Source organism: Chiloscyllium plagiosum, unplaced genomic scaffold (assembly GCF_037043375.1).
Source record: "Chiloscyllium plagiosum isolate Xiang-an unplaced genomic scaffold, Cpla_swu_hap1 HiC_scaffold_6, whole genome shotgun sequence".
Classification (NCBI taxonomy): domain Eukaryota; kingdom Metazoa; phylum Chordata; class Chondrichthyes; order Orectolobiformes; family Hemiscylliidae; genus Chiloscyllium; species Chiloscyllium plagiosum.
The window spans coordinates 27,531,589-27,553,654 of NW_028270144.1; the positions used below are offsets into that span (position 1 = coordinate 27,531,589).

At 40.5% G+C, this 22,066-nt stretch overlaps 1 protein-coding gene across 4 annotated transcripts in view; it reads right to left on the minus strand.

The window, feature by feature from the left end:
• Positions 1-22,066, minus strand: part of dachc (dachshund c) — a 598,354-nt gene that overhangs the window by 133,823 nt on the left and 442,465 nt on the right. For 2 of the 4 annotated variants that reach the window (XM_043691358.2, XM_043691361.2), the window contains one exon: positions 6,937-7,092. The exons of the other annotated variants lie outside the window; for them this stretch is intronic. In XM_043691358.2, coding sequence (XP_043547293.1) covers positions 6,937-7,092 — 156 coding nt within the window. The remainder of the gene's footprint in view (positions 1-6,936; positions 7,093-22,066) is intronic. 4 annotated transcript variants of the gene reach the window in all.

Here is a 22,066-nt window from a genome sequence, read left to right on the forward strand (position 1 = left end):
TTTCACACGGTACATTCCACCAGCTAAAAACATGCCAACACTTTCAAGAAAAGAATAAAGGGAGAAAACATGACAGACCTGGTACTGTCAAGCAATTTAAAATGACAATTCTTAAAAAAAAAAGCTTCCATTCTATGGGCATCACCGGTGAGGCTATTATTTGTTGTCCATCCCTTGAATTGAAGGGCTTGCGAGGTAATTTCAGAAGAAATTTAAGAGTCAACCACATACATGCAAATCTAGTGTCACACATAAACCAGACTCAGTAAAGATGGCAGATTTCCTTCCCTGAAGAACATCAGTGAATCAGTTGAATTTTTGGAACAGTTGATGATAGTTTCATAGCATCATTACAAAAATTTGCTTTCAGTTCCAGATTAATTGAATTTAAATTTCAACAGTTACTTTGTGGTGGGATTTGAACCTTAGTTCCCAGAACATTAGCATGGCCCTCCAGATTACTAGACCAGTGACATTACCACAACGCGACTGCTTCCGCCTAAAACAATCACTACCTTCATTTATTTATGGAAGTTGTCTGACACTTGTTTTCTCTGGCCATCCCAGATATCTGCAGCTTGACAGAAGCCAATATAGACTCACTGGTTTTGCAGGTGACCTTGAGTAATTGGTCATTTGGTGTGTGTTTCCAATTAAAATGATAGATTAGAGGGGATCAGTTTCTCTGCCTAAATTCCTGTAAGGGTCATTGCAAATAAAAACTGATGAAGTACATTTTGACTGTGTTACTTTGAGAACTCCATACTGTTGCTGCAAAACTGTGGATGAAAGGCCTGAAGAAACAAATTAATCAACTAAATGTAAGAAGACAGAGACAAAGAAAAACAAATCCAAAGTCTAGGAACAAAATGTTTGATTGTTACACATCAATATCCAAATATTTATGACAAAAACCAAAATATTTTTGTTTTTATTTTTAATATAAATTTAAATTAATGGTTGTCAGCACACTTCAACTGAAAAATTTTAAAGTCTGATAGTGATAGTCTACAAGTATGTTGTTTTGGAACAGGTCTTGAGTGCAATGGGTAGAACCTATGCCTCTGAACCAGAAGATCAGAGCTCGAGTCCTACTCCATGTCCTGATGGCCGAGAAAGGAAAGCTCATAGCATGGCCAAACAGGTTAAGTATCAACCTGACATCTTTACAATATATGCCAGTGGGAGGTGTTAGGACAGGAAGGGATCCTGATAAGCCATATGATGGGAAGAACATTATTATAACTATCCATAGCTTCACACTGAAACAAGTGCAAGTTGTCATAACAATTCAGACTCCAAACCAACTGTAACATACACCATTATATCAACTTAATCATCAAATAGAAATCTGCAAATACATCATTATGAAAAGCAAAACTAGAAAAAAAAAATTATTATGTTTTATATGGGAGAAAATGAGGACTGCAGATGCTGGAGATCAGAGTTGAGAGTGTGGTGCTGAAAAAGCACAGCGGGTCAGGCAGCATCCAAGGAGCAGGAGAATCGATGTTTCGGACAAAAGCCGTTCATCAGGAATGGTTCAGAAGCTGCCTGACCTGCTGTGCATTTCCAGCACCAGACTCTCAATTAAGTTTTATATGGAAAGGTTTATAGCATCTATTCAATGACTAATTAGAACTGCCAAAATGCAAGGGTTGATCGGTATAGAAAATTTATTCAAAAACAAAATGTTATCAAAGTTCCTTGAACCCAAGCAATAATCATTATTTTTATATCTCTATACTACTTTTAAAACATTCTAAAGATTGAACTGGGAACAAGGGAATTCAGGTGTGTGTGTGCTGTCAGGGAGGTATCTTCGATGATTATGATCCAACATTAATGAAATATCAATGCTATATTTACTGGTCAGGATAATGTGTGGCTTAGAGGAGAAATTACAAGTGGTGCTGTTCCTACACAACCACTGCCCTTGTGTTTCTAGGTAGAGGTCATAGGTTCATTCGGAGCTGTTGAAGGAGATTTGGGAAGTGGCTGCAGTGCATCTTGTAAATGCTACACACTGCAGCAACTATGCACTGGTGCAAGCAATGAATATTTAATTTGGTGCTTAGGATGCCAATTAAAAGGGGTTATCCTGTCTGGGATGATGTTGTTATAACTGTGGTTGGAGGAGTGCAGTGTCAGTCTCGAGTTCTAGCAGTTCACTGGTCACAACACAAATTTAAATGCTTTACTCAGTTACTGATACGGCAATTATATCCTTTATCCATATTAGATTTAGAATAAAATAATCAATGAGGTCTCTTTAATACTAAAAATTTGATTCATTGTGAAAACAGGGCATACTCAGCAAGGCTGTAAAGCTGATTAATGCACAATTTGAAAAAGACAGTATAAGTACTTACACTTCTATATAGCATCCCAACTGCTGACACATGCAGAGCACTTAAAGTGAAAAATAACTTTCTTTGCAGCGATTTAAAATAGAAAAAAATATTTTGAAGAACAGAAAAGGATAAGCTATGAAAGTTCTAGTAGGCTTTTGGTCAGCATCCTAGTACTAAACATTGGGACTTTTAAGCATAGTGGTTCAGGAGATGTTAATGATTCAGAAGCTTTTCAGGAAAATAGCTGCAGTTTTTGAGACTACACATTGAGCTGTCCAAAAGATCTTTCTCAAAAAGGTAGAGAATGAGCTGGGGAGCTTCTGTCTCTCTCAATTGGTCGCACCCCAATAGAACTCCAAACAATATCTACATCAAAGACATAAACTTGTGCATGTGATTTCCAATGAACAGATCCAAGGAATTAGCTTAAGCCATGTGAAGAAGAACCTCAAAGAAGTTTCTATAATGTAAAAGGTCCAAAGTCAACTTAGTGACCCTTTTTGAAAACAAAATGTGTTCAGGTATCCAGTTGAAACACTGTCAAAATTCTTTGATATGAACCTTCAAAAATACTAACAGTGAAGCATCTTGAAAACAGGAGTTAGTTCTTGAGGGCTGTTGAATTGATTCAGGCAAGTGGAGTGTAGTCCCATCACACTTGTGACTTGCAGATGGAAGACAAGCACTGGAAGGTCAGAAGGGGAATTTGCTCACTCTAAAACTCTCAGCCTCTGATCTTTTGACCTGAGAAACTAACTCATGGTTACAAAGGCCCCAAATGCAAGGGAGCATGAGTTCAAAATTAAAGTGGTAGAAAATCAAGTATTTCCATTTTGCACAAGGTGCGTAAATCAGAAAGGATATCTGAAGGGAATAGTAGAAAGACAGCTCAAGTAACAAACATCTGGTTCTGCAGAAAGAATGAACTGAGGGACAAGGATAGGTGTGGGGCTGAAATCAATTAATAAAAATGTACTGAAATTGAATAGACAATAGACAATAGACAATAGGTGCAGGAGTAGGCCATTCTGCCCTTCGAGCCTGCACCACCATTCAATATGATCATCCTTAATCAGTATCCTGTTCCTGCCTTATCTCCATAACCCTTGATTCCACTATCCTTGAGAGCTCTATCCAACTCTTTCTTAAATGAATCCAGAGACTGGGCCTCCCCTGCCCTCTGGGGCAGAGCATTCCACACAGCCACCACTCTCTGGGTGAAGAGGTTTCTCCTTATCTCTGTCCTAAATGGTCTACCCTGTATTTTTAAGCTGTGTCCTCTGGTTCGGGACTCACCCATCAGCGGAAACATGTTTCCTGCCTCCAGAGTGTCCAATCCTTTAATAATCTTATATGTCTCAATCAGATCCCCTCTCAGTCTTCTAAACTCAAGGGTATACAAGCCCAGTTGCTCCAGTCTTTCAGTGTAAGGTAATCCCACCATTCCAGGAATTGACCTCGTGAACCTACGCTGCACTCCCTCAATAGCCAGAATGTCTTTCCTCAAATTTGGAGACCAGAACTGCACACAGTACTCCAGGTGTGGTCTCACCAGGGCCCTGTACAGCTGCAAAAGAACCTCTTTGCTTCTATACTCAATCCCTCTTGTTATGAAGGCCAGCATGCTATTAGCCTTCTTCACTACCTGCTGTACCTGCATGCTTACCTTCATTGACTGGTGTACAAGAACACCCAGATCTCTCTGTACTGCCCCTTTACCTAAAATGATTCCATTTAGTTAGTAATCTGCCTTCCTGTTCTTGCCACCAAAGTGGATAACCGTACATTTATCCACATTAAACTGCATCTGCCACGCATCTGACCACTCACCTAACTTGTCCAGGTCACCCTGTAATCTCCTAACATCCTCATCACATTTCACCCTGCCATCCACCTTAGTATCATCAGCAAATTTGCTAATGTTATTACTAATGCCATCTTCTATATCATTAACATATATTGTAAAAAGCTGCCGTCCCAGTACTGATCCCTGCGGTATCCCACTGTTCACTGTCTGCCATTCCGAAATGGAGCCGTTTATCACTACTCTTTGTTTCCTATCAGCCAACCAACTTTCAATCCAAGTTCGTACTTTGCCCCCAATACCATGCGCCCTAATTTTGCTCACTAACCTCCTATGTGGGACTTTATCAAAAGCTTTCTGAAAGTCCAGGTACACTACGTCTACTGGATCTCCCTCGTCCATCTTCAGAGTTATATACTCAAAAAATTCCAGAAGATTAGTCAAGCATGATTTCCCCTTCATAAATCCATGCTGACTCTGACCTATCCTATTACTACTATCCAGATGTGTCGTAATTTCATCATTTATAATAGACTCCAGCAACTTTCCCATCACTGAGGTCAGACTAACTGGTTTATAATTTCCTGCTTTCTCTCTCCCACCTTTCTTAAAAAGTGGTACAACATTAGTCACCCTCCAATCTGCAGGAACTGATCCCAAATATTACTAAAAAAACTAGATTGGAGGAGATTATAAATTTATTCTACCGGCAGTAAGTAGATGCTAGGATCAGAATAAGAGAGAGTTTTCACAGCTCTGACTTTTATTTTTTTATTAGATTCCCCACATCATGGAAACAGGGCCTTCGGCTCAACCAGTCCACACCGACCCTCCGAACAGTAACCCACCCAGACCCATTTCCCTCTGACTAACACACCTAACACTATGGGCAATTTAGTACAGCCAATTCACCTGACCTGCACATCTTTGGACTGTGGGAGGAAACTGCAGCACCCGGAGGAAACCCACGCAGACACAGGGAGAATGTGCAAACTCCTCACAGACAGTCACCCGAGGCTGGAATTGAACCTGGAACTTTGGTGCTATGAGGCAGCAGTGCTAACCACTGAGCCACCGTGCCGCCAAATTAAATATTCATTGCTTGCGCCACCGCATAGTTGCTGCAGTGTGTAGCATTTACAAGATGCACTGCAACTACTTGCCATGTCTCCTTCAACAGTATCTAATGAACCTATGACCTCTACCTAGAAGTACAAGGGCAGCAGTTGTGTAGGAACAGCACCACTTGTAATTTCTCCTCTAAGCCACACATTATCCTGACCAGTAAATATAGCATTGATATTTTGTTACTGTTGGATCATAATCATAGAAGATACCTCCCTAACAGCACATGCACGCATATGCAGGCAGACAGACACACACGCACAGAAACACACAGACACACACAGAAACACACACACACAGAAACACACACACAAAATCTCTGTCACATACGTGTGGATTTCCTTGTTCCCAGTTCAACTTCCACACAGTCTTCTCTTTAAAGTGTTTTAAAAGCAGTATGGAGATATAAAAATAATGATTATTGCTTGGGTTCAAGGAACTTTGTTTGATAACATTTAGTACAGGCTCCTGCATTATGAAAGTGTGCTACAAAAGGAGTGGATATCACATGCCCCTTTGGTAGGAAGGTATGTGAAATATCTCAGTTTTCCAACCTGTCACTTTCCCATTCACCCTGCACTTATCCTCATAATAGGGAGCATAGGTAGGTGCGGAAATTGGCAGTCTGTCTGACATATTTAAGTAAATCATTAAGGGTGATGTGAACTTGCTAAAAAAAGCTCACAGGCCCCAAAAAATACTTCGCTCGCTCTGAAATACATCTGTTGCAGCTGGGATTGGGCAGCCTGTTTTTAAAGGCCAACAGGCACAATACCAGAAGGATGGGGGTGGAAAGGAGATTACTTCATTAGCGGGTTGCCCTGTGTGCATGGAAGGGAGGAGATCATCTCCCAAACATGCCACTTCACTTTCCCTTTCACGTACCGAATAGAACCCAGCCTTGCACCAACACATGCCAAGTCCCAACATAAGCTCTAGAATCCCACCCCACCATAAGACTTCAGGACTCGCCTCTTGGTGAAGCCATGATCCAGGTTGGCCCTCGTTCCGTAGTCCTGTTAGTGCCCACTGCTGAAGTTTGGACTTACCAGGAGTGTTGATGCATGCCAGTCAATTAGAATGGCTGGCAGCTTCTAAATGCAGAACTCCTCTCAAATGAGAGGTAGAATTCCCACAATTAGGAAATATATATCCCACGCACCGTGCATTATAGCTGTGGGGGTGCCTTGCAAAAAGCAAGTCAATTTCTAGTGGACTTTGTTTCCTGAGGTTATGGGTGATGGGAGGAAGGGGGGGAATTGAGCAGCATCAGGCGTAGCGGGATGAATCATCTTCTACCCAAGGGTGCGTAGTGATGCTGAAAATAATTAATTAAAAGACAAAGAGTGTAAATTTGTTTTATGAAATTCATCTATCTATTCCATCTCTCTGGAGTTTGCTCTTTTAAAAGTAAATTTTAGGCTTGAACTTTGATTGCTATGAATATCACTGGGAAACAGTTGACAATAATCTCCATTATGTGTCCAAATAGCTGCTGACAGCATTTGACTGAGACATGATGTAATTGTGTCAACAACAAAGGACGAAATGAGCTGTTTGTTCCCTATTCTTATTCAACATGGGTTGCCTTATAAAAATAATTTAAAAATGGCATATACAAGGACATCTGATGACACAGAAAGTTGTCCTCACCATTGGGTAATAAGTGGTTCTGCTGCAGGGAGTTGAGGGAGTGGTTTACTGCGAGGTTGTGCTGGCTGGAGAGGGGAGGATGACTGGCAGAGCCCTGTGACGATGGGCCAGTGGGAGACTGCAGTTTATCTTTATCCCAGGAGCCATCGTTGCTACCTGCAGGATAGGAAAGAGAACACAATGTGAGTTCATCAGCATTCCTTCCTTATCCTCTGCCCAATTTCCTGCTTTAGCCAGAAGCGCAACACCTGCCGTCCATCAGGGTTGCACCTAGGGAACACCCAGTACTGTCCTTCTATGATCAGGCAGCAGATAGGTGACAGCTAAGCAGCAGTGAGAAAAGCCAAGTCTACTTTCCATCTGCCATTCCCCATCATATGCAACACCTCCTTTTTATGGCAGAATAATGGCTTCCATTGACAACTGCAGAGTAGTACAGGATGGCCAAATGTGCCTCAACAAACTCCAGGAAGTGATTTACAAAATCAAATGTTTCTACCAGCTCTGCCAACCTCGCATCACAAACCCTTTTCAAACTGTTTATTTGCTGACCAGCTCAAGATCAGTTGGATTTTGTTTTGAGTTTTTAACGTCACCATTTGATCAACACTGTCCATAAGCTCGGCAAGTTCCTGTTGACCGACCAGTCAAACAGCACAGATTGAGTCCTTAAGATTAACTGCTCCAATGAGCCAAATTGAAAAATTATGAGGGTACAGCTCTGAATCTGAATCGGAAAGAATCGGTTCTTGGAAGCTGGCTTTTATTTTGTGTGGGACGGTGTTGCAGTTGGAGCACAGTATGCAGCGTGGAGTTTGGAGACGTTAGTTAGGGAGAGATGAGATGGTTGTGAGTGTCTGGCGGGAGCGACTGGAAATCTCAGGGGTTGGTGATAGAAAGGGGAGAGGAAGGATGTAAAAGAGTCTCATCTTCTGGACCCAATGAAGTCTTAGCTGGATGTGGCTGCCAAATTTCCCAATATGTCAGGAATGCAGCCACCAGTAGATACATTGATTGATGATACAAAAACCTTCAGCGTCACGAAAAGGAGTAATTTTGTTTTGAGCTCATCAGAAATAGGATACAAGAAACAGACTAGAAAATAATGGATACTATTTTATGCTGCATTAAAAGAGGGTGCTGATTGGTTGGGCCATAATTGACGTGGAGATTCATCAAGAACAATTAACTCTCAATCATAATTCTCAGGACCTGGCAGGTAGATTGGACAGGGCTTAATGCATACCCATAGAGTCATAGAGATGTACAGCATGGAAACACACCCTTCGGTCCAACCTGTCCATGCCGACCAGATATCCCAACCCAACCTAGTCCCACCTGCCAGCACCTGGCCCATATCCCTCCAAACCCTTCCTATTCATATACCCATCGAAATGCCTCTTAAATGTTGCAATTGTACCAGTCTCTACCACTTCCTCTGGCAGCTCATTCCATACACGTGCCACCCTCTGTGTGAAAAAGTTGTCCCTTAGGTCTCTTTTACATCTTTCCCCTCTCACCCTAAACCTATGCCCTCTAGTTCTGGACTCCCCAACCCCAGGGAAAAGACTTTGTCTATTTACCCTGTCCATGCCCCTCATAATTTTGTAAACCTCTAAAAGGTCACCCCTCAGCTTCTGACATTCTAGGGAAAACAGCCCCAGCCTATTCAGCCTCTCCCTCTAGCTCAAATCCTCCAATCCTGGCAACATCCTTGTAAATCTTTTCTGAACCCTTTCAAGTTTCACAAGTTTGTTTGACTGCTTAAAAACAGGGTTAGGTGCTTGCATTTCTTTAACTTATAGCACAGACAAATGTATGAGACTGTGGTCCTGATACACAATCTTAAATTAATTTCCAGTGTCACTCTTAGCATGGTCTGCATTATTTAATAAATGACTGGTTTAGCATGTTGCCCACTGTGAATCAATAGGATGTGCAGCTTGATATGGTCCACCAACCAATGGGACATATAGCCTACGTAACTGACATCACACCACAATAATGTTCAATATAGTTACATTCCAAAAGAACAATAATGAGAAGTGCACCTTATCATCATAAAGAATATAAAAAGTTCTAATCTGCCTTCTTGGAGAGGTTTGGTTCCTTCACCCACCTTCCTACCTCAATTATGGTTTTAACTGGTCAAGCTTGGACTGAGTTTGTGTTAGGAATCAGATAATTCAGACATTCACCTCCGGTTCAAAACCCATGCATTTTTCTTAGCCCACAAACCACTTGGCCCACATAAGAAACACACACAAAAGGTAAATTTTCATATCCATTTCAAGTGTATTGAAAATAGAATCAACAAGTCCAAATATTTTCTGAATGACAAGAGCTACCCTACTTTGACGGACAAAGTCAGCTTTTGCTTCTGACACCTTGTGAGTAATGATGCAGAGATCAGATAATAGCCTTACTATAGAACCACAGAATCCTTAGAATGTGGAAACAGGCCCTTTGGCCCAACAAGTCCACACCAAGCCACTAAAGAGTAATGCACTCAAACCCATTCCCCTCAACTATTACTCAATATTTACCCCTGAACACTACAAACAATTTAGCATGGCCAATTCACCTAACCTGCACAACTTTGGATTGTGGGAGGAAACCAGAGCACCCAGAGGAAACCTGCACAGATAGTTGTCCAAGGTTGGAATCAACCCCAGGTCCTGGCGCTGTGAGGTAGCAGTGCTAACCACTGAGCCATCATGCTACTGGACACAATGGCCAAGAAATTGAAAGATACACAGAATAGGAAGGTATTTCTGGGCATATAAATGTGAAATATGATGGGCTGTGACAGGAAATTGGAAAACCATCTTCAGGTTACAAGGAGTTCAATACAGACACCTTAAAATATATTAGAGTAACTTTTCATTTTCCCTGCAAGTGGGTGGAGGGGACACTAATCTTGTGAGTTTAGAGTGCTTGACTTTCATCTCATTGATTTCACTTGGACAAAAGTTACATAGAAGTCCATAACATTTACAGCAAAATTAGGATATTTATCCCAACTGCCCCACTCTGGTGTATGCATTACACGTCAGCCTCCCTCTATGCCATTTCAGCTAACTCCTACTCAATTCTCTCTCATCCATATGTCTCTTCTCCTCAAATGCAGTTGAGTTATAACCCTCCACTACTCCTTGTGATAGTCAGTCCCACATTATAAACATTCTCTGGGCAAACAGTGCCATTTGATTGTATAACAGGTAGATGATCCACACTGCTAATTAAACTCCAAAACAAATATCTACCTTGTTGTCACTAAAAGGATCTACCAATGTCAAGCCATTTTCAGGAATTTCCATTTTACTGCTTTGTTTATTTCTGTCTTTCGATTGATTTTGGTGTTTGTTATTTTTCATGGATTGAACAAAGAATGATAATGATATCTTTGACTTGGACTATCAGATGAATTCTGTGAGGTACCTTTCTTAAGAATTATACCTACGCTTAAAGAAGTGTGTGCACATACATAACAGAAAGACAAGGTTAATAATACCACTGTGAATGATGACAGTCTCATTGACTGCATGGGACTCAACCATCCCAGATAAAAGATCCTGGTAATATTACCAGGATTCATTGTTCAACCAAGAACTAACATAGCTAAAAAAAACAAAGAAAGTCTTCTAATGCCAGCATTTCATCCACTATTAGCTGCTTTACTCACCAAAACAACATTAAATGTTGCTTTAAAATAATCCACGAATATCCATTCTTTAACCAAAAACATGTGCCTTTTTTCTTTTGACTATTTGTCTAAGTGCACAGTTTGAATAATTGTTTTCATTTATCCACAACATTTACAGAACAATAAATTACTTGTAGTTTCCTAAAATAAAACACAATGATTTATTTTTCTTCTTTTGTAATTTTCCGTAAAGGCATTTCACCTTTCAAAATGAAGCTGAAGAACATGTGTCATACCACTTTCATGATTTCAGCTCCATACTGGGAGCAATTAACTCTAATAGGAAACTCCAGCAGAAAATGAGCCACTTTGATTTTCATCTTCCCCTTTCTGGACCAAATTGGACCTTTGGCTGCCTTAATATAGAATTAGGATGGCATTAATGTTGAAGGCTCCTGAAGTGCACAATAGGTGACAATCCCAAACTAAAAATACTGAGTTGGTTAAGGCTGGCACTGGATTGAGTAATTTTCTTTTAAAAGCATTCCCAACAGGACTCACTTTGCTTCATGCTGCCCAATATTTGGAAGAGAGCTTTATTTGCATTTGGCAATTGGGCTTTAAGCTCCCTCATTAACATATATAAGAGACAAAAGGTTTAAATTAGTTGCCCAAATTTCATCCAAAGCTGAAAATGTGTTGCTGGAAAAGCGCAGCAGGTCAGGCAGCATCCAAGGAGCAGGAGAATCGACATTTCGGGCATGAGCCCTTCTTCAGGAATGAGGCACCACCTTCCTAACCTGCAATCTTCTTCCTGACCTCTCCGCCCCCACCCCCACTCCGGCCTATCACCCTCACCTTAACCTCCTTCCACCTATTGCACTTCCAACGCCCCTCCTCCAAGTCGCTCCTCCCTACCTTTTATCTTAGCCTGCTTGGCACACTCTCCTCATTCCTGAAGAAGAGCTCATGCCCAAAACGTCGATTCTCCTGCTCCTTGGATGCTGCCTGACCTGCTGCGCTTTTCCAGCAACACATTTTCAGCTCTGATCTCCAGCATCTGCAGTCCTCACTTTCTCCTACCAAATTTCATTCAAAGCCAATCTGGCACTGGGAGATATTTTAGACTTTCTTCGGGGAGGGAGTATTGCCCCTGCACAACTGGTCCTTTTCTGCCCCCTGCCCAGAAAAGGGACCTCATCCTTTGCTCAAATCTCCAAAGTTAACAGTTTGCCTTCGCTGAAGTATAAACTTGGCTCTGCCATTTATTAATCAGCATTAACATTCCAGTGAGGTAGACACTTCACACAAAACGATGTGTATTTATGTCTTGAGAATACTAAACGTGCTAATTTCCAGTTTTGTTCAAGTCTACTGCCTAAATTGCATCTGTATGGCAGATCGACTTAAATCCACATCAACAGTATATGTCTATTATACTGGCTTTTAATGAAACCAAATTGCCTACGAGTTCCAGCGACACAAAACCTATTAATTTAGATTTAATATGAATTAAGACTTAATACAGATAAAACCAGTCTGTATAAAGTATGTTGGGAGCCTTAATGAATATTAACTATGAACTGCTCTGTGATAACCTGCTTTAAAAATGAATAGGCTATAGATTAATTTAGAGTAGAGATTATGCTCATTATTATACAGCAAATCTAACATTCTGAGTTACAGGCAGAAACCAATAAATTAACAATGATAGGGCTGGAACAAGTTGTACGAAAACACAAATCTGTGCATGTACATAAAGCAGCAGCTCAAACCAGCTCAAGCTAGATTCTTGTTTTTGTGTTTTCAATTAATCCGACATTTAAAGTGTAGGACCTTCCGAATTCCACTCAGCTGTTGGAAGTGAGTAAAAAATGAGGTGAAGTAAAACTTCTATGTGCCTGACTCCCCCTAAATTAGGGGGTTAGGGTAGGTACTTATGCTGCCAGGTGGAAGCCTACACCACTTACAACAACATCCTGCACTCATATCAAAGTTTCATGTCCTAAATGTCTCAAGGTGCATCACAAGAACGTTATCAGCCAAAATTTGGCACTGATCTGAAGAAGGAGTCATTCAGACATGTGAGTAAAAGCTCAGTCACACAAACTGGTTTCAACTAGGGTCTGAAAGAGGAGAGATGTGTCACAAGGTATTGAGGTTTAGAAGGTGATTCCAAAGGTTGGGGTGAGGCAGCTGAAAATGCAGTTTCAGGCATGGCTACTACTGATGGGATTTAAAAAAATACAAAGTGAACAATGGGCCAACCTTCACAACTCCCTTTCACTCCTGTCCCCAGGTTGAATTCCTGAAAGATGAGTGAGTGGAAAGAATATGGCTGATGAGTTTCCATCCTAAAGTCTATCCGTGTTACGACAATTCTACACTATAACAGGCTGACATTTCTACTCTTACCTGTTCAATGCCAACAGCATACAGCAGTTTTTTTTTTGCTGATGTTTAACTTCTACTCTGGTTGATATTAATAAATATGTTGATATGACAGTGACAAATGTTGTTTTGCTGGGGTCTCTGAACTGCTGTTGAATTTATGATGTGTGCTAGATCAAGGCCAAGAATAAAAAGAAAGCACAGCAGCCTACAATTCGTTCCTGGGAGCTTTTCACTCTCAGAGTCCATTTGTACTCTTTTTAAAGCACTTGTTGATTTTTTTTAAGTCTTGATAACATAGTTGAATGGATCCATTCGAAACAAAGATAATGCAGTAAAACCACAAGGTTGAGTGGTTAGAAACTGCTTTCATTTTATTAAATGTTAAACCTAACTCCATCTCACCCACAAATGATTTTGCTTCAACTGACTCCCACCAGATATTCATTATCCATCATTCAGGTTAAAACGGCGACTTATCTGAATACACACTTGTTTGGTTTGGATTTAGTCCCTTGTTTCTTCTGGTCTCAAAACTCTCACATTTAAAAACAGAGAATTATAATATCTCTAGAAACAGGAAGTTACAAAGGGGACATCAGATGAGACACAACTGCATTTTTAAATTAAAATTTATCAGTCGATACACCAACACTTTACCTTTTAATTGGTATTAACACATCAACATTGTACGAAAAAAATACATTTTCTTTTGCCTGAATGAGAATTTCCTCAAGTCCTGAAGTTGTAATTATAAATCAAATGATAGTGAAGAATACCACTGTCAAAATGGAAATACTCCTTTCTATTAGAAAAAGGAATTACAGAATAATCTGAAATACAAATAAGCTCACACAGGCCATGTTTTCAATGTTACAATGAGCCTTGTGCATCACAAGGTTATACTGGGAAATCACACTTTAACAATGGTTTACATATCTTACCACAACTGAGGCTCCAATCTGGAGCACCATTTTTGAAAAACAATGATATTTTACTGGTCTGAGATAAATGTCAACTTCAAAACTTCCACAATCCCATTTGATTGAATTCACAGACTGTTGTATTAAATTCATTTTACCCAAATGCTCTCAGCTTCTAATTTAAGACTCTGTCAGTAATCTTGCCGACTCTTCCTCATTCTTCCAATGGGGTTATATTGATACTATAGACATTAGACTTCTGAAGAAGCAGCATCTGGTTTGAATTGCCTAACTCTTGCTCAGGACTGATCACTGTACAAATATGTCCATTTGCTTGTGCAAACTACTGCTCCCAGTTGCTATTTTTTAAATGTTTCAGGGTGAGATAAGCACCAAATACACTCAGAGTTGAAAAGTGTGGTGCTGGAAGAGCACAGCAGGTCAGGCAGCATCTGAGGAGCAGGAGAATCGATGTCTCGGGCATAAGCCCTTCATCAGTCATTCCTGATGAAGGGCTTATGTCCAAAACATCGACTGTCCTGCTTGTTGGATGCTCCCTGACCTGCTGTGCTTTTTCGGTGCCACACTTTTTGACTCTAATCTCCAGTATCTGCAGTCCTCACTTTCTCCAAACACACTCAATATAAGATCATCCATTTTTAAACAGCGTCCAGTGGAGATAGTTCTAATGCGTGAAAATCCAGGTAGTGCTCCAGGGGATCTCCAGTCACTTCACTCTGAGGTCAGGTTATGGCCCACCTAACCTCTAAAGTTTAATATAAACACAGCCTTATCAAATGTAACATCATTACAGCAAGAAAAGCATATCAGTGTGTTTTCTGGTCAGTCTCTAAAGAAGCCTTTGCTACTTGCACAAAACCATAAATGGAATTCTCAAGAATACCATTACTTCTGACAAACAGTTTTTCCCCAACCACCAGTAAGTAATAGCCACTGGTAAATAGTTTGGTCCTCAACACGTGATGCAGCAATGACCTTGGAAAAGGGATGATGCCCAAGAACGGTACAAGTAGCAAAAAGAGCACTTCATTTGTAGTTTTGTTTCTCATGAGAAGCTGATGAGATGCGTGCAACAAAGAACACTTGTGCAAAGACCAAGCATCTCACACAAAGTTTTCAAAACTGATGTTAAACCGAGACATTTAAATGTCCTATTTCTTGTTATAAAGTTGTCTCTTGAAGTTGCTATTCAATATCAAACTCAGGCTAAACCAAAATTGCCTCCAGCTAAATAATGGCAAAACTCTTGAGCCCACCCAAACACTTCTGCATCTCCATACAAGACTTTAGCAACTCTCATTTCAGGCTCATCCCAGAGGTAAGGAAATTGCACAACCTCTGGAGATCCCAAGCTCACTATCCTGCCCTGAGTCCAATCCATTACAAAGACAGTTTTCTTTTGGTTATGAATTCTTCCTCCATTACCTCTGTCCTTGAGGCACTGAAACCCAACCTCACATCTATAGCATCTCACGGTAAGATATTTCCAACATTCTCTTGAGCTGCCTCCCACCCTTCTTCCACAATTCAGCCAAAATATCACAAACTGCTATCATATCTATAATAAGGCACTTGTTCCATCATGCAGGACTCCCTCTTCAATTTCAGATCCTTCTCTGGCTACCACCATCCCTAACTCAGTCACTTCTACCATGTCTTTGCTAGCATTTTCAGATCCTTTAACACTCACTGACTTTGTTTTCCCCTGTTTACTGTACTCAACCATCTGGAGCTACTATTTTAGCCTTTACATCTTCACCTTTGTAACTTGCTCCTTTTATCTATTTCATCTCAAGATTTTCTTGATCTACTGAACAATCTTCTCTCCAACAATGCCTCCTTTCATCCCTCTTCTCTTCCATTCTACCCTCATTTTCAATTTCTACCTGATTAACATGTATGATAAGGAAAATAAGAAAATTTTTAAAAACATTTAAAATAAGAAACCTTACTGTGAAGCTCATGCTGATTAACTGTTCAGTTTAACAGTGAAATGCAACCAACAAAGGAGCTGATGGAGGCACAGCGATTTGCTTCAGACTTGCTTATGCTATGTCTAGATTTTTACTCTAGTGGCATTGATGTCATCCAATCATGTATGAATGTTAAGTTCAGTGTCAATCTTCACATACATCAGATGAACATTCAACCTGTCTCTTGCAGGAAAGAGAAGCCAGCTGTATCCTAAGAAGCTCTATTTATGCTGAGTATTCATTGTTCAAAAGAAAAGCATGAATCCTATTTTTTTTCTGAATAAATAAATTAATTTGGCCTTTATGTGCAATGAATTATTGATACCCCTAGAGTATATGTATTTGAATAATATATAAAATGTAGCCCCCAAACTTATTCATTAGATTGTAATTAATGTAGAATTTATATAATTACAGTGCATCACATATTTTAATTGGTTTCTTAAATGCAGACCCCCTTCCTACACCCCCCAACACTGACAGATTATTTTGATCTAAGAGGAGCTTTAAATAACCTTGCCATTTTTACCTACTCACTGCCATTAAAATAGCTTATTAAAAAAATGTAGGAATTACATTTTCGTTTTTCTTGTCCTGTTCTGAATAAATTTTTGAACAGAGTGGAAAACTGTCCTAATGCATTTGAAACCTAAAGATCTGCCTTTCCCAATGGGTGTTTCTACCATCTGAACTGGGCATGTTGATGAACACTACTTTCAGTAAAGTGCAATACAAAGCAACACTTACAATTTAATGGGCTTGGGAAAGATGTGTGACTAATTTGGTGTGCCGTTAAAGCATGTTGCCAATGTTATGTAACTGGGGTGATAAATAAGATACGGTTTTAGTCTGACTAAACAGTTTGATATCCCTTTCAAAATGGAAAAAAAAATGGAAGTTTGGTACGTCACTTAGTCAATTTTCTGAGGAATTGGAATCTTTGTCCATTAGCAAACCATTGAGTCACATGATAGGCCTAATCTAGATTTCTGTCAAAAGATATTTTATCCTTTAAATTCTTCCTCTCCAATTTTCTCCTGAATTTGCAGACCCACCCAGTCACTTTTCTTGCATGAGGCTAAGTACACTTTGAAAAGCAATTCAACAACTTGGGTAATCGCTGTTATGCTTATGCATAGGAATACCTGATTTTACACCAGGTATTCCTATGCATAAGCCAGCGTGCTAGTGATCAGGAGCATTAATCTTGGCTGAAGTTTTTATTTCTAAATCAATGGACACCAACAAAAGTAGTGATGTGTCCTTCCTGTCAGATGTGGGACATCAGGGAGAATTTCTATGTTCTTAAAGATCGTGTCTGCACAAAGAACATTTGGTTGTGAATCCCATCAGTTTGCATGGATTGTTTGGAGCCGCAGTGAGAGACAATGAGGAATTTATCAAAAACAGGGGTCTGATGGATAGCAGTTTTGGGAAGTTAAATGGGTTACCACTAGGATAGGTAAGGGAGGTAGGCAGGTTGTGCAATAGTTTCCAGTGGCTATCCTCGTTTCAAACAAATACGCTGTTTTGGATAATATCGGAGGTGGTGGCGTCTCAGGGAAATATATCACCGACAGCCAGGTTTCTGGTACCGACACTGGCTTGACTGGATTTAGGTTTGCTCGCTGAGCAGGAAGGTTCATTTCCAGACGTTTCATCACCCTACTAGGTAATATCTTCAGTGGGCCTCTGGGCGAAGCACTGTTGATAATTCCTGCTTTCTATTTATATGTTTGAGTTTCTTTGGGTTGGTGACATCATTTCCTGTGGTGATGTCAGTTCTTGTTCTTTTTTCAGGGCTGGTAGATGGGGTCTAACTTGATGTGTTTGTTGATAGAGTTCCAATTGGAATGCCATGCTTATAGGATTTCTCGTGCGTGTCTCTGTTTGGCTTGTCCTAGAATGGATGTGTTGTCCCAGTCAAAGTGGTGTCCTTCTTCATCTGTGTGTAAATATACTAATGAGAGTGGGTCATGTCATTCTGTGCTTAGTTGATGTTCGTGTATCCTGGTGCCTAGTTTTCTGCCTGTTTGTCCAATTAGTGTTTGTTACAGTCCTTGCACGATATTTTGTAAATAACATTAGTTTTGTTTGTCTGTATAGGGTCTTTCAAGTTCATTAGCTGCTGTTTTAGTGTGTTGGTGGATTTGTGTGCTACCATAATGCCAAGGGGTCTGAGTAGTCTGGCAGTCGTTCCTGAGATGTCTTTGATGTAGGGGAGAGTGGCTAGGGTTTCTGGATGTGTTTTGTCTGCTTGTTTGGGTTTGTTGCTGAAACAGCTGCAGACTGTGTTCATTGAGTTAGACAAACACATTGAGTTAGACCCCATTTACCATCCCTGAAAAAAAACAGGAAATGACATCACCACAGGAAATGACACCACCACAGGAAATGACATCACTAACCATAGAAACCCAAACTTATAAATAGAAAGCAGGAATAATCAACAGTGCTTTGCCCAGAGGCCCACTGAAGATGTTACCTAGTTGGGTGACAAAACGTCTGCAAATGAATCTTCCAGCTCAGCGAGCAAACCTAAATCTAGAACCTCAACCTGCGCTACAAATCTTCTCAAAACTCGCGATTGGCTTGACTGGAATGAGGGGTACATCAGGTTTGAAGTGATCGATTGTGATAGGGGATTCCCTAGTCAGGGGATCAGGCAGACGTTTGTGAGGCTGACAGTGAGGCATCAGAATGGTGTGTCGCCTGCCTGGTGCCAGAGTTAAGAATGTTTCTAAGAGGATGCAGAATATACACAAAGGGCAGAAGGTCACTGTACACATTGGTACTAATGATATGGGAATCGAAAGGGACGAAGTTCTGCAGAGAGAATGTAGGTCCTCAAGGTTAGTACTATCTGGATTACTCCCAGTGACACTGTAGTGAGAGGAGGAATAGGAGGATAGAGCAGATGATTGCATGGTTGAGGAGCTGGTGGAGACGGCAGTGGGATTCACATTTTTGGACCATTGGGATCTCTTCACATGTAGGCGTGATCATCATAAGAAGTACAAGTTGCACCTGAATTGGAAGGAGACCAATATCCCAAAGGGGAGGCTTGCCAGTGCTACTGGAGGCTTTAAACTAGTAAGCGTCAGAGGGCATCCCAAAGAGACAGTGAGAAAAGACTTTAATACCCAGGACCTAATCACATGTATCCCAGAACTTTGTAGGAGGCTAGGGAAGAGATTATTGGGCTTCTTGCTTGATACCTATATCATCGACAGCCAAAGGTGAGGTGCTGGAAAGCTGATGGTTGGCTAACGTGGTGCCACTATTGAAGAAAAGTACTAAGGAAAAGCCAGAGAACTATTGACCGGTGAGCCTGACATTAATGGTGGGTAAAATGGTGGAGGGGATTCTAAACGACAGAACTTATATGCATTTGGAAAGGCAAGGACTGATTAAGGATAGTCAATATGGCTTTTTGCATGGGAAATTGTGTCTCACTAATTTGATTGAGTTTTTGAAGAATGACAATGACGATTGATTAAGGAAGAATGCTAGACATTGTCTGTATGGACGTCAGCAAGGTTCCACAAAGTAGATTGGTTAGCAAGGTCCGATCACATGGAATCCATGAAACGGTGGCCAATTGAATACAAAATTGGCTTGAAGATAAGAGACAGAGGGTGGTGGTGGAGAGTTGTTTTTTGGACTGGAGGCCCATGACCATTGGTGTGCCACAAGGATCACTGCTGGAACCACTGCTTTTTGTCATTCATATAAATGTTTTGGATGTAAATATAGGAGATATGGTTAGTTAGTTTGCAGATGACACCAAAATTAGTGGTCTGATAGACAGTGAAAAAGGTATCTCAGAGTACAAAAGGATCTTGGTAAGATGGACGGGCCGAGGAGTGATAGATGGAAATTAATTTAAATGTGAGGTGTTGCATTTTGGTAAGGCAAATATGGGTAGGACTTACACAGTTGGGGAGTGTTGGCAAACAAAGGGACCGAGGAGTGAAGATGCACAGTTCCTCGAAAGTGGAGTGATAGGTAGACAGGGTGATGAAGAAGGTATTTGGTATGCTTACCTTAGTTGATCCATGCACTGAATATATGAAATGTCATGTTATTGCTAAACAAAACATTGGTTGGGCCACTTTTAAAATACTGCATTTAATCCTGGTCTCCCAGCTATAGGAAGGATGTAGTTAAATTTGAAAGGGTTCAGAAAGATTTACAAGGATGTTGCTAGGATTGGAAGGTTTGAACTAACGCGAGAAACTGAACAGGGTTTTTTTTTCCTGAGATATTGGAGGCTGAGGCGTGGCCTTACAGAGGTTTATGGTTAGGGTTAATAGCCAAGGTCTTTTTCCCAGAGTGCGGAGGTCCAAAACTAGAGCGCAAAGGTTTAAGGTGAGCAGGGGAAGATTTAAAAGGGAACTGAGGGGCAACTTTCTCATGCAGTTGGTGGTGCATGTTTGGAATGGGCTGCCATAGGTAGAGGTGTAAGCTGATACAATTACAACATTTAAAATGAATCTTTATGGATACATACATAGGAAGTGTTTAGAGGGATATGTGACAACTGATTAGGACATCTGGTTGGCATGAATGCCTTGGACCGAAGAGTTTGTTTGTGTGCTGTACAACTCTATGACTGGATGACTCTAATATCCTTAGTCAAAGCAATTGTTCAGCCTACAAAACACTGACACTGAAACCTTTCTGATGTTGCGTTTAATAAATTAAAATCAACAGAAGATCTGAGAATCTTGTATTCTTTTATCTCTGGCCTTTTACACATATCTAACTTTCCTCATTCCATCATTAGTGTTCATGGCTTCAGCTTTTCAAAAATTTCATCTGTGGGATGCGAGCATCATTGAAAAGACCAAAATTGATCTTGCCTCGAATTATCCTTTGAGAAGAGTTAAGAGTCAACTACTTGCCATCGGTGTAAATTGTTAGACAGACCAGGTAAAGCCTGGAGGTTTATTTCCCTAAAGGACTCGGGTGAACCAAATGAGCTTTTAATGACAATTGAAGACAGTTTTGTGCTTGCCATTACTAGAAACTAATTCTGAAATTCCCTTTCCAAATCTCTGTGTCTCACTACTTCCCTCTTCTCCTTTATTAATTAAAACCAATCTTTTTTCACGAAACATTGTGGTCCCCTTTGTGAATATCACCCAATATAGCTGATATCATATGTTATTTGATTGGGTAGCTATGAAATCAATTTGGGACATTTTACTGCATTAAAAATGCTTCATTCATATAAAATGTTATTTTTGTCGTGGTAAAATTCTCCTCCTCAGTCAAACTAGCCTTTGAAATATTTTGTGTATCAGGTTACACATGAAGAATATCAGAGGGAAACCGATGCAGATAAACCAAATAGATTTTGATATTTTATCTGTCCTAAATGTCCTGTTTCTGAGCTGAGGTTGTGTTGAAAGTGTTTTCATGGTTTGGGAATGATTTCACTGTTCCTGTTCCTTATCACTATCCTGCAGAGTCTGCTGGGGTACGTGAGAAGGTGTAGACGTTTGGTGTTGATTTTAAATTCCACCCCCTACATACACATTAAAGATATGGATTGCTTGGACCAGATACCAGAGGACAACTGCTGTCAATCCAATTCTATCCCAACAGGATCTGTTTGACGGAGAAATTGGTAACTATATAGTGATGGACATGAAACTGCTTGACTGGGTGAGCCTGGAAATCACCCAAATATTGTTCTTCAGGCAGCATTTCAGTTTTACTGCTAGTGCTTGCTGTGCTTCCAGTGGTTTAAAAATCTGCAAATTGGCCTGGCTGTCTTACCGGATGGCATAAGATAAACTATCTCAGATTGAGAGTGGCGTTCCAGAGGTTTGTGGAAACATAACAAGCATACCTGATCCTTCTTGATTTGATTTATTATTGGTGGGGCCACTTTTGGAACACTGTGTTCAATTCTGGTCTCCCTGCTATTGGAAATATGTTGTTAAACTTGAAAGGGTGCAGAAAAGATTTACAAGGATGTTCAGCTATAGGCAGAAGCTGAATAGGCAGGGGTGATTTTCCCTGGAGTATCAGAGGCTGTGAGGTGACCTTACAGAGGTTTATAAAGTCATGAAGCGCATGGATAGGGCGAATAGCCAAAGGGTAGGGGAGTCCAAAACTAGAGGGCATAGGTTTAAGTTGAGAGGGGAAAGATTCAAAAGGGACCT